Genomic DNA, 16644 nt, shown 5'->3' on the forward strand with positions numbered 1-16644 from the left:
TGTGCAGTGGTTAGTGGGGATAGGACAAGGGGCAACGGCCTGTACTGGGTCTGGCTGGGACGTTAACTTTCCCTGCAGCAGCCCATACAGTGCTGTGCTCTGCACTTGTAGCTAGAACAGCAGTGGTATCACACCAGTGTTGTGTCTACTGCCGAGCAGCGCTGGCACAGCATCAGGACTCTCTCTAACCCTCCTAGGGGGTGGGCAAAAAAGCAAGAAGACAAACATCACCAGGGCAGCTGACTTCAACCAACCAAAGGGATATTCCATACCGTATGATGTCACACTCAGCAATAAAAGGTGGAAACAGGAAGAAGAGGGGAAGGCTGGGCTCTCGTTGTGAAAACGTCGGTCTTCCTCCCAAACACCGGCTACGCACGTTGAGGCCCTGCTTCAAGGACGTGGTCAAGCATCGCTCATTTGTGGGAAGTAGAGAGTAATTTCTTTCCTCTGCACTACTTCCACGTAGCCTTTATTTGTTTTGTTTTTTTCCTTTTTTCCCTTTCCCCCTTTCTTTTCCCCTTTCCCCCTTTCTTTTCCCCTTTAGTTACATTGTTTAATTAATAATAATAATCAATATTATCAAGGAAGGATCATATAGGACAAGGGGGAATGGTTTTAAACTAAGACAGGGGAGATTTAGGTTAGATATTAGGAGAAAGTTTTTCACTCAGAGGGTGGTGAGGCACTGGAACGGGTTGCCCAGGGAGGTCGTGGATGCCTCATCCCTGGGGGCGTTCAAGGCCAGGCTGGATGCAACTCTGGGCAGCCTGTTCTAGTGGTTGGCTAACGAATCAAGTTTCTTTATGAGGAACGGAGTCACAAAAATCATTTCATTTAGCAAGTTTCAAACACTAAGAGTATTTAATAGCATTTTAACGTTCCCACGCTCCAGTAAGCCTTGAATGTAATCGCGATTAAACAAGGAGCAGAGCGAAGCCATAGGTCTAACAAAGCACGAGAGGTGATCGCATTTAAAAGCCTTATGGTGCCTTTAGCTAATCCTTCTTCTAGTTACTGAACAACGGACTTCATTTAGGGAAAAAAAAAAAGACACTAAAAATAAACACAAAAAAAAAATAAAGAGAACGGCAGCCGAGTCTCGAACTTATCAGAAGCCGACTCAAGCATCCCAGAGCCTTCTACATCCTGTGGGAGGAATTCCTTCTCAAAGTTGCGAAACCCACGAGGAGGACCGAAAAGAAAGCGGTAGCAAAACTCCTAGGGTAGTCAAGAACAGGCTGACAAGCACCTGTCAGAAATTACACCCGGTAGAGTTTATTCTGCCTCCTCCTCGGGACAGGGGCAGACAACAGACAATGCCTGGAAGCTTTCTTCCAACCTTATTCTTCTCTGGTTCTACATCTGCCAGTCCTCAACTCGGCTATTTCGCAATAAAAGGGCACGCTTTTATTCGGGAGCAGGGGGAAGATAGCAAGGCCTCAAACACACAGCACATCCTAGATCGTCTTAGGAAGACAGAGACCCACAGGACCGCCGAGCGCTTCTAGCTTCGCGTTCCAAATGAATGGGCAAACCACCACCTACACGACACTGTCAACGGACCAAAACATTCTGCGCACGTGCGCTCCAGGGAGACACCGTTTTAACTTGCGGAACTATTTCCATCGGTAAGACACGCAAGACAGAGGTGATATCCCCATGCTCCATCTTTATTGTGCAAATGCTGCTCAAAAGCTCTTTATTACCCTCCACAGACAGCCGTCCAAAAAAAATAATAAATCAAACCTCAACAGGGGCTAGACTGATGGGCAACATATGAAACCTATTCGGCGGCGACCCGTACGCGTGCAGTGACGCCTGCGGTGCAAAAACCTTAGCCGGGAGGCCGGCCCAACTGACCGCCACACAGAATACATAGATGTACACGATAGTCTGAAGGGCCCGAGGGTGGGCATTCACAGCCATCCGGAATCCATTGGTCAGGTCCAGGTTAACAGCACACTTCTTGCCAACAACCACGAAACGCCCAAGAAGCTGGAAAAAGGAAATAACATCACCTAACGTGCTGTGCCACGACGCACAGAATGAACGCGAGCGGAGAACCACCCACAGAACACGGTTAGCTAATCCTTCACAATTCAACCGCCGCTCTTTGAATTACCCTCTAGACAGTAACAGACTACAAAACAGTCACAGAAGCTGAATTTGTCTTGGGGCTTAAAGCCCCCGTCATAGCTTCGGGCAACGTAAGCCACTCTGGCGGAAAATAAAAGCTTCACGGTGCCTTTTCTCTTGCGTGGGCTCACAGAGCCTTGGAACTTGACTTGCATAGCTAACAGCGAAACAAACACCCAAGCGCCGCTCAACCAGCTTTCCCTTTCCTCGCCTCTGACCTGCCCAAACCCCAAGCCCTCTTCTGCATAGTCAAGGCACCACCCCCGCTGTCCGGAAACCGTGAAAACGGGCATCAGACCGCACGCCGGAACAACGCTGCTTTTTGCACTGCAAGCGCGTAGCTGGAGACGAGCATCGCTTTATATCACTGCTCTCAGTCAAAAAGCTCAACTCCATTACAAGCTAGAGGCGAAAGACTACAGCATCGGACAACCCCAAATAGCCTACTGTGCGCCCCTCTGCAACAGCCAGAGGAAAAGAGGGGACGGGAAAGAGTCTAGGAAGTTACAAACCTGTTACAGGTACAGCCAGCCTAGCAAACAGAAAGCTCCCACAGTACTCACGGGTCCGCCAGAATCGTCTGCTTCACATAACCGGACAACTGCCTTCTCAGGAAGGACTAGGAAAAAACACTGGAGCCTGAGGCGAACTATCACGGAACGCAAGGCACTGGAGGAAGAGTAAACAGTTAAAACCTAGTCGGCTTCAGAGAAAGGCAACAGCTTAAGCAAATCACTATGCCCCACTGAACTCGTCCTACCGAAGCAGATTATCAGGCACCCCAAACGCACACGACAAAACAGCGATTCTTCTTAAGCGAGCTTTGAATAGGCAAAGTTCTCTACCTTCTACGCACAAGACACACAAGCGGCAAACAATGGCTAACTGTCCTTCGGTTATGTCCAAATATTGCCTCGGCCAGAGGCAGGAAGGCATCTTCAAAGAACCTGGAGTAATCCGGCTGAGGCCGTATTAACTCTCCGTCCTCGAGAACGCCACGTACTCAGGGGAAGGAACGTTCCAAATTAGCCCGTTACGGCCGGACCGACGTCAGACACCTCCAGACCGAGGCCAAGGCATCACCTTCGAAACACAAATACCACCGACCTGTAGGAAACCATCAACTCGCAACTACTTGCGAGGGAACTCCCCAAATCACCAGCAGACAGAAACTGCATACGGCGCCAGAAGCAGGATCCAGCGCGCAAGGTGACGGGGGCAGCGAGACAGCCGAGTACTTCAGGTTAGCGACTTCCGCTATTTTTATTTGTTTTAGATGCGACTGAAACACTGCCGATAAGACTCGATTCCACAGATGCTTTGTACTTCTTACTCACCATCGCCTTTCACTGCACGACAATCGAGAATTATAAGCCTTCCTCACGCTCCTCCCTATAACATCGCTCAACCGTAAAACAGGCCTTCGGTACAGCGAGCTAAGCAAATTCAAGACCATTCGCTAGAGCCAACTACGCTCCAAAAGCGGTTCTAAGCCCCCGCCCCCTCCCCCCACCTCAAGTTGAGACCAAGCGAGAAACTGCAACTAATTCGTCCTCCAGGAAACGCGTCGCACTAAGAGCGGTCAGAGTAGGTTGTCTGCTCTCAAGTCACTCATCAGACTCAAGTTAACGGCCTGGTTCTCCAATCAAGCACAGCGTTCAGGTTACATACGTTGCTGCAGCCAGTACGGCCGAGTCAAAACAGACGCGCGTGCGCACACACACACACACACGCACGCACACTCCTCGCGCAGCCTTCACCACGAAGGAGACAGGAAACGCGCCCTTTCGTAAAGGCGGGGCGCTACCGCAAGCACGGTTTCCGGAGAGCAGTTGAACGCTTCCAATACTCCAAACGGGCGGCAGCTGCAACATTACCGAGACCTATTAAGAAAGCGCTGTTCCAAGCAACGCGCCAACGCTTTGAGCAACCCGATCTAGTGAAACACGTCCCTGACCGCGGCAGGCGGGTTGGGCTAGATGATCTTTAAGGGTGCCTTCCAAGCCAAACCATTCTACGAGTCAGCACGCAGAGCGGGCAACGCAGCCCCTTTCACTAAGGGCCTGTTTTCCACGCTGCAGATAAACCCTGCCGTCAGAAGCAGAGGAAATCCCTAACTGTCCTATCTTTAGCATTTCAAACTTAAAAACAGCAACAACGGTTATGCTGGACACTAACTTAGAGTTAACACCTTGCAGATAACATCTGCAATTTTTTCATAACTCTCAGCAGCTGCTCACTTAGTTCCTAGCACGTTGCGGCGCACCAGCATCAGTGAACCTTGCCAGCGTGCTCTTATCACGGTCCACCTCCAGCACGGAAATGAGAGCTGGGAAGCTCTCGCAGCCTGCGGGATTGACTGGTTTCTAGGTGTTTAAGAAAGCTAGGAAAAGCTGCAATTCTTCCCTTTCACAAGCCACTTTGGAGAGAGCGCGCGCTCGTGTGCGCGGTGGGGGTGGTGCCATAACCAAAGCCTAGCACAGCCGAGCCGGGGCGTCTCTAGAACGCTATCACGAGGCGCATCAAGACCTGCATTTCTGCTACGCAGAAACGACTGATTACGGTCACTACTGCGATGCTCACTGCCTATATGCATACAGTCCGAACCCCCAAGGAGACCGACTGCGCCGGCGACCCAGTACGCGCCGTGGCACCCCGGGGGCAGGCACCGAAGAAGCGCGGCGTTTTAGAGGCGCTGCAGTAGAGAGCGCCACGAGCCGGAGAGACCCCGACCGACCGACCGACCGTCCGTCCCTCCCTCCCTCCCGCAGCAAGGCCACCACCCGCCCTGCCGCACTCCCGGGACCCGCGACGGGCCCTCGTTTCAGAGGGCCTGCGAGCGGCCGAGGGAAAGGAAAGGAAGGAAAGACTCGCACAACAACGCCGCGGCTACCTCCTCGTCCACGACCGCTCATCCTCACGGAGAACGTTGGCGGGGACCTCCTTGCCCTTGCAGGCGACCTCTCCGAAAGCTCCGAAAGCAGCGGCAGCGCCGCCACCGGGCCAGGCGGCCTGCGCCCTAACGATCCCGTCGGCCATGACGGCGCCCGCTCGGTACAACGCCCCCTCGCTTCCCGCACTCGGCCCGGCCCTCCGCGGCGCTCATTGGGCCGACAGATCGCCGCCGACCGCCCCCGCGCCTCGATTGGCTGCCTCGCCTGCCCTCTTCCCTTGTCCCCGCCCTCTCGGCGGCTCCGCTCCCGTCGACCCGGTGCTTATCGGCGCTCAGGGAGGTCGCGTGCCCTCGGGGCGCGGAGGGAGCCGACCGGGAGGGAGGAAGTGGGCGCCCGAAAACGGGCTGGGCGGCTCCGCGGAGGGAATCTGGGCCCTGCACGGCTGGGAAACGAGCTCCACAGAACAGGCGCTCCGCTCATAGAATCATAGCGTGGCTTGGGTTGGAAGGGAGGACGAGAAACACTCCGTAGCCGATAGCTTAGGCTCAGGCGAGGATCTCAGTGAAGTAGTAATTTACTCGCGATTGATTGCAATGGCGGGCGCCCCACAAGCAGGAGAGCGCGCCTACTAGTTCCAAAACACAGTTTATGTGCTTTTTGATGACAGGACCCTCCCCCGTTTCCCCACTGAGGGGGTAATCCAGGTTCACAATCTATCTGATGTGGTAATGTTTCTTCACTTATCTGACTTGACACCGCCATTTTCACCTAATTGTCCTAAGGAGTCTGGTTGTCTGCATTTTACGAGGTCGCCTGCTAAGCTTTCTTATCACTGCAAGCATATCTCAGTACCACGTTCCTTCCCTCTAAACAGCGGAACTCTGCAAAAACAACGTTTCTATTCCCACAACAGGTACCGCAGGTATTTGCATTCCTTGTATAACCGAGTGTATTGGGCTGGTAAAACATGGAATTATTTAAATCCTCCACATATCCCCCCAGTACAACCATCCCAATTTTAGTAAGCCAATCAACACCCGTAAAGCGCGCCCCCCGCCCCCCGATAATCCTCCTAGATCGATTCCATAGCGAGTTTGAACTGGGGCATGTGCAATTTTCTTCATTTCTTTTACAAGTTCATTTACAGCTTTTCCTTCTGTTGTGGTTTAAGCCGGCCGGCAGCTAAACACCACACAGCCGTTCGCTCACCCTCTCCCCTCCCTCTCTGGGATGGGGAGAGAAACGGGGAAACGGGAAAGCGAAGCCCGTGAGTTGAGATAAAGACAGATAAATAATAATAATAACAATAACAATAAAGACAATCATTATGATAATAGTATTACTAATAATAACGTGTATGAAACAAGTGATGCACAAAGTTTCTTTTTCTAACATATTTTGTTCATTGAATTTTTGCAATATTTGCTTGCTGAGCATCAAAGTTTCTGCGTCGTCCTTCTCCTGCTCAAGAGATTCATACTTAGCACGCACGAGCATAAGATGAGCTGCCTCTAATCGGCTTTTCACAACTGTGATTGCTCGATTGAATATACATGGTCCAAAAGTCAGTGCTAATGTAAGTAACAACAAGAGCCCCGCTATGGTTGATAGCAGGGTAGTAAGCCAAGGTGAGTAATTAAACCAGGATTCATACCAATTCTGACGAGCCTCATTTTCCCTTTTGCGTTTTTCTAATCCTTCCCGCAATTTAGTCATCGTATCTTTTACCACCCCAGTATGATCTGCATATACACAACATTCTTCACGTAGGGCTTGTCGTGGTTTAACCTGGCCGGCAGCTAAACACCACGCAGCCGTTCGCTCACCCTCCCTCCTCCCTCTCTGGGATGGGTGAGAGAAATGGAAAGTGAAGCCCGTGAGTTGAGATAAAGACAGTTTAATAAGACATGAAAATAATAATATCAAAATAATAATAACAATAATAATAATAATAATAATAATAATACAATGGTGATAATAGGAAAGTAATAATAATATGTACAAACAAGTGATGCACAATGCAATTGCTCACCACCCGCTGACCGATGCCCAGCCTAACCCCGAGCAGTCCGGCCCCCTCCCCCCAGCTAGCCACCCCTATATATTGTTTAGCATGACGTCAGATGGTATGGAATACCCCTTTGGCTAGTTTGGGTCACCTGTCCTGGGTCTGTCCCCTCCCAGCTCTTACTGCACCCCCAGCCTGCCTGTTGGCAGGACAGAGCAAAAGGCTGAGATGTCCTTGGCTTGGTATAAGCACTGCTCTGCAACAATTAAAACATCGGGGTGTTATCAGCACTCTTCTCATCCTAAGCCAAAACACAGCATTCCACCAGCTACTAGGAAGAAAATTAATTCTGTTCTAACTGAAACCAGGACATCTATCCACCCCTTATTCCATACCATTTATGTCATGCTCAGGTTATACTCTTTTCCATGCATTCTAATTAGTCACCTACAGTAGTCATAGTAGTGATAACATACAGTATTATATAGTAATTAACATGGTACAATTCAGTTCATGGGCTATTCTCACCCAGTATTAAATCTCCTTGCGGTACACACCGGACCTCTCCGTTCTTTTGCATCACCCACCAAGTGTATCCAGGTCCCTGAGCGAAAACAATTCCACGAATAGGTTTGCCTTTTCCTGAGGCGGGAGTAGCCCAGACTGTTTTACCCAGCATATTTCTTACATGCACTACAGGGACTTTATCCCCATCTACAGTACGTAACAGGTTTGATTGGGCAGGTCCAGCTCGGTTGGCAGATCCCCTAGTATTGACTAACCAGGTGGCCTTTGCCAAATGCGTATCCCAATTTTTGAATGTCCCAGCGCCCATTGCTTTCAATGTAGTCTTTAACAGTCCGTTGTATCGTTCAACTTTCCTGGAGGCTGGTGCATGATAGGGGATGTGATACACCCACTCAATACCATGTTCTTTGGCCCAAGTGTCTATAAGGTTGTTTCGGAAATGAGTTCCATTGTCTGACTCTATTCTTTCTGGGGTGCCATGTCGCCATAGGACTTGCTTTTCAAGGCCCAGGATAGTGTTCCGGGCGGTGGCATGAGGCACAGGATATGTTTCCAGCCATCCGGTGGTTGCTTCCACCATTGTAAGTACGTGGCGCTTGCCATTGCGAGTTTGAGGGAGTGTGATGTAATCAATCTGCCAGGCCTCTCCATATTTATATTTCAGCCATCGTCTTCCATACCAAAGAGGCTTTGACCGTTTGGCTTGCTTGATTGCAGCACATGTTTCACAGTCATGAATAACCTGTGCTATAGCGTCCATGGTCAGGTCCACCCCTTGATCACGAGCCCATCTGTATGTTGCATCTCTACCTTGATGGCCTGAGGTGTCATGGGCCCATCGGGCTATAAATAATTCACCTTTATGCTGCCAATCCAGGTCCACCTGAGCTACTTCAATCTTAGCAGCCTGATCCACCTGCTGGTTGTTTTGATGTTCTTCAGTAGCCCGATTCTTGGGCACATGAGCATCTACGTGACGTACTTTCACAGCCAGGTTCTCTACCCGAGCAGCAATGTCTTGCCACAAAGCAGCAGCCCAGATGGGTTTGCCCCTACGCTGCCAGTTGTTTTGCTTCCATTGCTGTAACCATCCCCACAGGGCATTTGCTACCATCCATGAATCGGTGTAGAGATAGAGAACTGGCCATTTTTCTCGTTCAGCAATGTCTAAAGCCAGCTGAATGGCTTTCACTTCTGCAAACTGACTCGATTCACCTTCTCCCTCAGCAGCTTCTGCAACTCGTCGTGTAGGGCTCCATACAGCAGCCTTCCATCTCCGATGCTTCCCCACAATACGACAGGACCCATCAGTGAACAGGGCATATTTCTTTTCATTCTCTGGTAACTGGTTGTACAGTGGGGCTTCTTCAGCACGACCCACCTCCTCCTCTGATGATATCCCAAAGTATTTGCCTTCTGGCCAGTCCATAATGACTTCCAATATTCCTGGGCGACTGGGGTTTCCTATTCGAGCCCGCTGAGTGATCAGTGCAACCCACTTGCTCCACGTAGCATCAGTTGCATGATGTGTAGAAGAGACCCTTCCCTTGAACATCCAGCCTAGTACCGGCAATCGGGGTGCTAAGAGGAGCTGCGCTTCAGTACCGACCACCTCCGAAGCAGATCGAACTCCTTCATATGCTGCCAATATCTCCTTTTCAGTTGGAGTATAGCGGGCCTCAGATCCTCTGTATCCCCGACTCCAAAACCCCAGGGGCCGACCTCGAGTTTCCCCAGGTTCTTTCTGCCAGAGGCTCCAGGTGGGGCCGTTCTCCCCAGCTGCAGTGTAGAGCACATTCTTTACATCTGGTCCTGTTCGAACAGGCCCAAGGGCTACTGCATGGACTATTTCCTGCTTGATTTGTTCAAACGCTTGTCGTTGTTCAGGGCCCCATTCAAACTCATTCTTCTTACGGGTTACTTGGTAGAGCGGGTTTACAATCAGACTGTAATTTGGGATGTGCATTCTCCAAAACCCCACAACACCTAGGAAAGTCTGTGTTTCTTTTTTGTTAGTTGGTGGAGACATAGCTGTTATTTTGTTGATCACATCCATTGGGATTTGACGACGTCCATCTTGCCATTTTATTCCTAAAAACTGGATCTCTCGTGCAGGTCCTTTGACTTTATTTTGTTTTATGGCAAAACCGGCTTTCAGAAGGATTTGGACTATTTTCTTCCCTTTCTCAAAAACTTCCTCTGCTGTGTCACCCCACACAATAATGTCATCGATGTACTGCAGGTGTTCAGGAGCTTCCCCCTGCTCCAGCGCAGACTGGATCAGCCCATGGCAAATGGTAGGGCTGTGTTTCCACCCCTGGGGCAGCCGATTCCAAGTATATTGGACTCCCCTCCAAGTGAAGGCAAATTGTGGCCTGCACTCTGCTGCTAGAGGGATGGAGAAAAATGCATTAGCGATATCAATTGTGGCGTACCACTTGGCTGCCTTCGATTCAAGTTCGTACTGAAGTTCCAGCATGTCCGGCACTGCAGCACTCAGTGGTGGCGTCACTTTGTTCAGGCCACGATAGTCCACTGTTAGTCTCCACTCGCCACTAGACTTTCGCACTGGCCATATGGGACTATTGAAAGGTGAATGAGTCTTGCTGATCACTCCTTGGCTTTCCAATTGACGAATTAGCTTATGGATGGGAATCAGGGAGTCTCGGTTAGTGCGATATTGCCGCCGGTGCACAGTTGTGGTAGCGATTGGCACTTGCTGTTCTTCGACCCTCAGCAACCCCACAACAGAGGGGTCCTCTGAGAGACCAGGCAAGGTAGATAATTGTTTAATGCCTTCTGTCTCTAAGGCAGCTATACCAAAAGCCCACCGGAACCCTTTTGGGTCCTTGCAATATCCTCTTCTAAGATAGTCTATGCCAAGGATACATGGAGAATCCGGGCCAGTCACAATGCGGTGCTTTTCCCACTCATTCCCAGTCAGACTCACTTCAGCCTCCAATACAGTCAACTGCTGAGATCCGCCTGTCACTCCACAAATATAGATGGGCTCTGGTCCTTTATATCTCGATGGCATTATAGTACATTGTGCACCGGTGTCTACTAAAGCCTTATACTTCTGTGCGTCTGACGTGCCAGGCCATCGAATCCACACAGTCCAATAAACTCGATTGTCCCTTTCCTCCCCCTGGCTGGAGGCAGGGCCCCCCTAATCCTGGTCAGAATCTTCTTCATTTCTGTGTTTGAAGGACTGTCTGCTGGAAGTTGGAGCAGCAAACTTTTCAGAGAATCCCTTTTTCTTGATTGTTTTCTTTTGCAACTCACGTACCCGTGCCTCTAGGGTCGCAGTAGATTTTCCATCCCATTTTCTCATGTCCTCTCCATGGTCTCGTAAGTAAAACCACAGGGTGGCACGGGGTGAGTACCCACCATATCGTCTTCCTTGTGTGGATGAACGCCTACCCCTGATAGCTGAGACACTGCTTTGTACAGGTGCGGAGGAGAATAATCTCTCTTCAAGTTGGTGAACCTTTCCAGAAAGTTTCTCCACAGCTGAGACGCAGGCCTGTAAGGAAGAAGAGAGACTTTCTTCGTACTGCCGGAGTTGTTTAGCCGCTTCATCCACTGTGGGTTCCTCATCCTCTTTCCAGGACATTATTGCCAATGAGCTGGCATATGATGGTGGTGCACTCCGTACAAACTTCTGCCACATGGGTCGCGTACACCTGACTTCATCTGGATCTTTGGATGTTTGTCTGAGGTCTGGATCCTCATAAATCACTTCCCGTACGGCTAATTCCCTCAGGTACTGGATTCCCTTCTCCATAGTGGTCCACTTGCCTGGTAGACATAAAAGTTCTTCCTTGAAGGGATACCTTTCCCTCACAGCTGAGAGGAGACGCCTCCAGAGGCTGTGAGATTGTGCTCCATCTGCAATTACTTTGTCAATGCCTGCATCTCTAGCAAGGGATCCCAGTCGCTTGGCTTCCCTGCCGTCTAATTCCACACAATTGGCTCCAGAGTCCCAGCATCGGAGCAGCCAGGTGACAAGCTGCTCACCTATACAGTGACCAAAATCTTTTCGCACATCTCGTAACTCACGCTCGTTTAGGCTTCGGGTAGTTACTGTTGATTTTTCGGCATCCTCATCTTCCTCCTCCTGAACCCTTGATGGCCCAGCGTCGTCGTCGTCTCCGTTGTCTCTATACCTAGATTTGGCAGAAGATTCTCTGCGTTCTAAACGACCTGAATCTCTATACCATTTTTTCACCTTCTCTACAGGGGCAGCTTGCACTGCTACTGCTCGTTTCTCTGACCTTGTTACAGGGTCTGCCACAGAGGTTGGAATACCCTCTGCAGGGTCGACTTGCACTGCTACAGCTCGTTTCTCTGACCTTGTTACAGGGTCTGCCACAGAGGTTGGAATACCCTCTGCAGGGTCAACTTGCACTGCTACAGCTCGTTTCTCTGACCCCGTTACAGGGTCTGCCACAGGGGTTGGAATACCCTCTGCAGGGTCAACTTGCACTGCTACAGCTCTTTTCTCTGACCCAGTCACAGGAGCTGGAGTGGCTGCAGGAGCTGGAGCAGCTGCAGGAACCGGAGCTGGAGTGGCTGCAGGAACTGAAGTTGGAGCAGTTGCAGGAGCTGGGACTGGAGCAGCTGCAGGAGCTGGGACTGGAGCAGCTGCAGGAGCTGGAACTGGAGCAGCTGCAGGAGCTGGAACTGGAGCGGCTGCAGGAGCTGGGACTGAAGCGGCTGCAGGAGCTGGGACTGAAGCGGCTGCAGGAGCTGGAACTGGAGCGGCTGCAGGAGCTGGGACTGAAGCGGCTGCAGGAGCTGGGACTGAAGCGGCTGCAGGAGCTGGAACTGGAGCAGCTGCAGGAACTGGGTCTGGAGCAGCTGCAGGAGCTGGAACTGGGGTGGCTGCAGGAGCTGGGACTGAAGTAGCTGCAGGAGCTGGGACTGGAGCGGCTGCAGAGTCCACCGTAGGGGTCACAGTGGCCGTTGGATCTGTCACAGGGCTTGGAGTGGCTGCAGGGTCTGTCACTAAGTTGATAGAAGTATCAATGGCAGCTCGATAGGCATGAGCCAGGCCCCAGCATGTTACAATGATTTGTGTTACTTTGGAACTGCCAGAATCATGACACCTTTTTCTCAAGCATTCTGCCAGTTTTTGAGGATTTTGCAGTTGTTCAGGGGTGAATTTCCAAAACACTGGGGGTGCCAACTGCTCTAGATGCCTGCCCATATCCTCCCATACTCCCTGCCACCCACAACTATACTGCCTCCGGGCAGATCTCCGGATGAGCTTCCTAAGTAGTTGTTTAACTTTAAGCAGAACCTGAAGTGCATTCAGGAGGCAGAACAACAGGACTATGCTGGTCTGAGTATCCCAAGTATATTCAATATCTTGGAGAGCTATTGTAGCAAGCTCGGAGGGTAAGAGGGTGGTGAAGGAGGAAGGGAGAGTGATCCAGGAGGATACAGGGGTGGTGAAGGAGAAAGGGAGAGTAATTAAGTAAGAAAAAATATCTTCTCCTTTCCCCTCCACAGATTGACTCCCTAATGGAGAAAAACAATAGGTATAATTGCTAATAGTTTCCAAGATACAGTTTCCAAAATACAGAGTCGACGATGTTACTGAGTACAAATACCAAGTTAGAGTCATGACCAGATATCTCATCGTCTCATAAGCCATTGCTACAACACTCAGTACCATAATGATCTGAAACCAGGGCCCGGAGAGGATAAACAACATGACAGAGAGCAAATACGGAAAATAATGTACTATAATACTCAATTTGGAAAACAGGCGCAGCAGAGTTGAGATTAAAGCAATCAGCATTATGACAAGTGACTATTAAGCAGGTCTAATACTTACACCAATTTTAGTTTAACACACTCTGGTCAGATCTGCCGTTATCTCAACCTTTCGAGCCCCACGTTGGGCGCCAAAAAGACTGTCGTGGTTTAACCTGGCCGGCAGCTAAACACCACGCAGCCGTTCGCTCACCCTCCCCCCTCCCTCTCTGGGATGGGGGAGAGAAATGGAAAGTGAAGCCCGTGAGTTGAGATAAAGACAGTTTAATAAGACATGAAAGTAATAATAACAAAATAATAATAACAATAATAATAATAATAATAATAATAATAATAATACAATGGTGATAATAGGAAAGTAATAATAATATGTACAAACAAGTGATGCACAATGCAATTGCTCACCACCCGCTGACCGATGCCCAGCCTAACCCCGAGCAGTCCGGCCCCCTCCCCCCGGCTAGCCACCCCTATATATTGTTTAGCATGACGTCAGATGGTATGGAATACCCCTTTGGCTAGTTTGGGTCACCTGTCCTGGGTCTGTCCCCTCCCAGCTCTTACTGCACCCCCAGCCTGCCTGTTGGCAGGACAGAGCAAAAGGCTGAGATGTCCTTGGCTTGGTATAAGCACTGCTCTGCAACAATTAAAACATCGGGGTGTTATCAGCACTCTTCTCATCCTAAGCCAAAACACAGCATTCCACCAGCTACTAGGAAGAAAATTAATTCTGTTCTAACTGAAACCAGGACAGGGCTGCACACAGTCCTCCTTGTTGTAAGAAAATCAAATCCAACCCTCTACGGTTTTGGAGTACCACTTCGGATAATGACCTAACCGATTTTTCCAGAGCTGTTATTGACTGCTCTATACGGGCCAGATCCTCATCTACGGCAAAGCGTAGAGAAGTAAATTCCTGGCTTTGTTTTATCAGGGAAGCAATTCCAGTTCCTGCACCTGCAGCCCCCAGAGCCATTAAAGTGGCTAAGGTGATGGCCGTAATAGGCTCCCTCTTTACCAGATGGTATTCAGCCACTGTGTGATGGGTATACATATACTCTTCAGTGTGGTATAGAATCCTTGGTATAATGACCACCTGTACACAAAAATCATGAGATGTGCTAAACAATTTTAAAGATATGCAAGGAGTGACTCCTAACGATGAACATACCCACCTAGTGTTATTTGCAGGAATTAACCATTTGTGTGTTTGGTCCATTTTTTCAGTGACATGGCACAGATCATTTTTATCTCTTGGAACTGTGCCGATACATCTACCTTTTCCCGTAACTTGAGTCAAAGTTATCCCGATTTCCTGACCCCAACTGCATTTGGAAGGATTTAACTCATTTGAATATTCAGACCTCCCCATATCTCCTATAGCTTCATAATATGGGGGCTTAACACTTACACATAGCCAGCACCCTTCAGTTATCTCAGGATTAGTTTGATTTAGTACCTGGAAACTAGCATTTATAACTTTCCACATACTACTCTCGGGTACGACCCCTTTCTTTTTTTTTTTTTCACAATGTTTGGAAGCAGTGTGGGAAAGGATAACTCTGTCGACTTACTAGAAAACACTGTAGTAGGTTGGGCAGTCCCAGGTATATTTACAGTCTGGACAACCAAACCTTCCCCTAGTAACTCTTTATTAGGCCCGACTACCTTGGAAGTCTCGGGTTTTCCCTTCTTTATTAGTATGAGTCCTCCCCTATCTGTTCCGTGTTCGTAAAATCTGACATTTTTCCTAGTACCCAGCTAGTATCGTCCGAGTTTGTTAGATTTATATATAGAACCTTGCAAATTTCTTTATTTCCGTGGAAGGTTCCTGTATACCCTATACCATGCCCTCACCACCTGCAACGGGGATCCAATTGTCGGTTACAAGCTTGCAGCCCATATCCCACTTGTAAGAATTTATCCCGACCAGCCCCGAGTGTCCAGTCTGTAGCAATGGTTTCACACCCCCGGTATGCACAATAATACACGTTCAGGCATTTACAGTACCCCCTTCCCAGGTTAGAACTTGGGCAGAAATAAAATCCCATATATTCCCAGCATCGGGGCCTCGAGATCAGCTGACATAGTGTAGAAGTAAAGCTTGGCCCCCCCCCCGATGTTATCTGGGTTGCAATAACCTGTTGATCTTCGAATCGACTTAAAGTCCATTTAAAAGGTTGGTGGGGGTGGTGTTGAGTCGCTACGTAGGATGAAATCACTGCGAGAACCCCCAAATACCGATAGGAATGGCTGAGGCCCATGTCTTTCCCCACTTATTCACTCCTCTGCCTCACTCGTCAGTTGGGTTGCAGCCAACTACGAGGTTTTAGTTCTTCTCGGCAGCAGTAGTGTTCTTCAGGGGAGAGCCTCTACCTTAACCCACGGTACCTATCGAGTTCGTCGCAATGTGAGCTTCAGGTCTTTGTTTCCTGGAGCGATCTCCCACTTCTTGTCACAGATGGGTCCTTTAACACGGCTGGCATGTGTCCATCCTTTCTCCGCAGTCCGGACGGCTGTTTCTGTAGTAAGCAAAACAACATAGGGGCCTTCCCCATCGTGGTGTTAAAAAAAGTCTCTTTCCAAGTCTTAATTAGAATTGAGGGTGATCAAGTGGCAATTCCAAGTCATAGGGCATACCATATAGCATTTCAAAAGGAGAAATTCCTACATCAGTTCTGGACTGCGTCCATATGTTTAACAGTGCAAGGGGTAAGCATTTTACCCAAGAAGCCTTAGTTTCCAGCATAAGTTTTGTTAGTTGTTTCTTAATTTCACCATTCATTCGCTCTACCTTTCCAGAAGAGGAGGGGTGCCAGGGGCTGTGAAAATCCCACTCAATCTCTAAGGCCTGCTTTAATCCTTGCAGTAAAGCTTTACACCCATTCAGTCACGTGGTCAATTAGGACAAACAAGTAACTCAGTAAAGTCTACCTGTATATTTTGGAAAGGTCAAAGCCCTGGCTCCCGTCCCCCTCAAGATAGGTTACAGAAGACCTTTTTATTTACCTTTTGACACATAGTACATCCTCTGCATGCGTGCTTCCCTAAAGTATATATTCCTACGCAGACATGCTTTCTTAGAACAACATCACACATTGCTTGCACCTCCCAGTGACTCTTCTGATGTAAAACAGTTAATATTTGCCTCATTATCACTTTATTCAGCATTTCTCTCCCATCAGGGAGTATCGATTTTCCTTAAAATGATCCACATATTTGTAACGTTAATACCTCCTTGGGAGGTTGTAATTGCTCCAAAACCTTTTTTAGAATTTACCCAAATAGATA

At 49.2% G+C, this 16644-nt stretch overlaps 1 protein-coding gene across 1 annotated transcript; it reads right to left on the reverse strand.

Annotated features, from left to right (window-relative positions):
• Nucleotides 1–775: 775 nt before the first annotated feature.
• Nucleotides 776–5178, reverse strand: LOC309889487 (adenosine 5'-monophosphoramidase HINT1-like; the record flags this gene model as incomplete). The annotated part of the gene is made up of 4 exons (XM_082782339.1): nt 776–802; nt 1864–1998; nt 2703–2808; nt 5033–5178. The coding sequence occupies 4 exons, from the start codon at nt 5176–5178 to the stop codon at nt 776–778; spliced, it is 414 nt and encodes a 137-aa protein (XP_082638465.1).
• Nucleotides 5179–16644: the final 11466 nt, after the last annotated feature.

The sequence above is a fragment of the Aythya marila genome (genome assembly GCF_965140915.1).
Source record: "Aythya marila genome assembly, chromosome: W".
Classification (NCBI taxonomy): Eukaryota; Metazoa; Chordata; class Aves; order Anseriformes; family Anatidae; genus Aythya; species Aythya marila.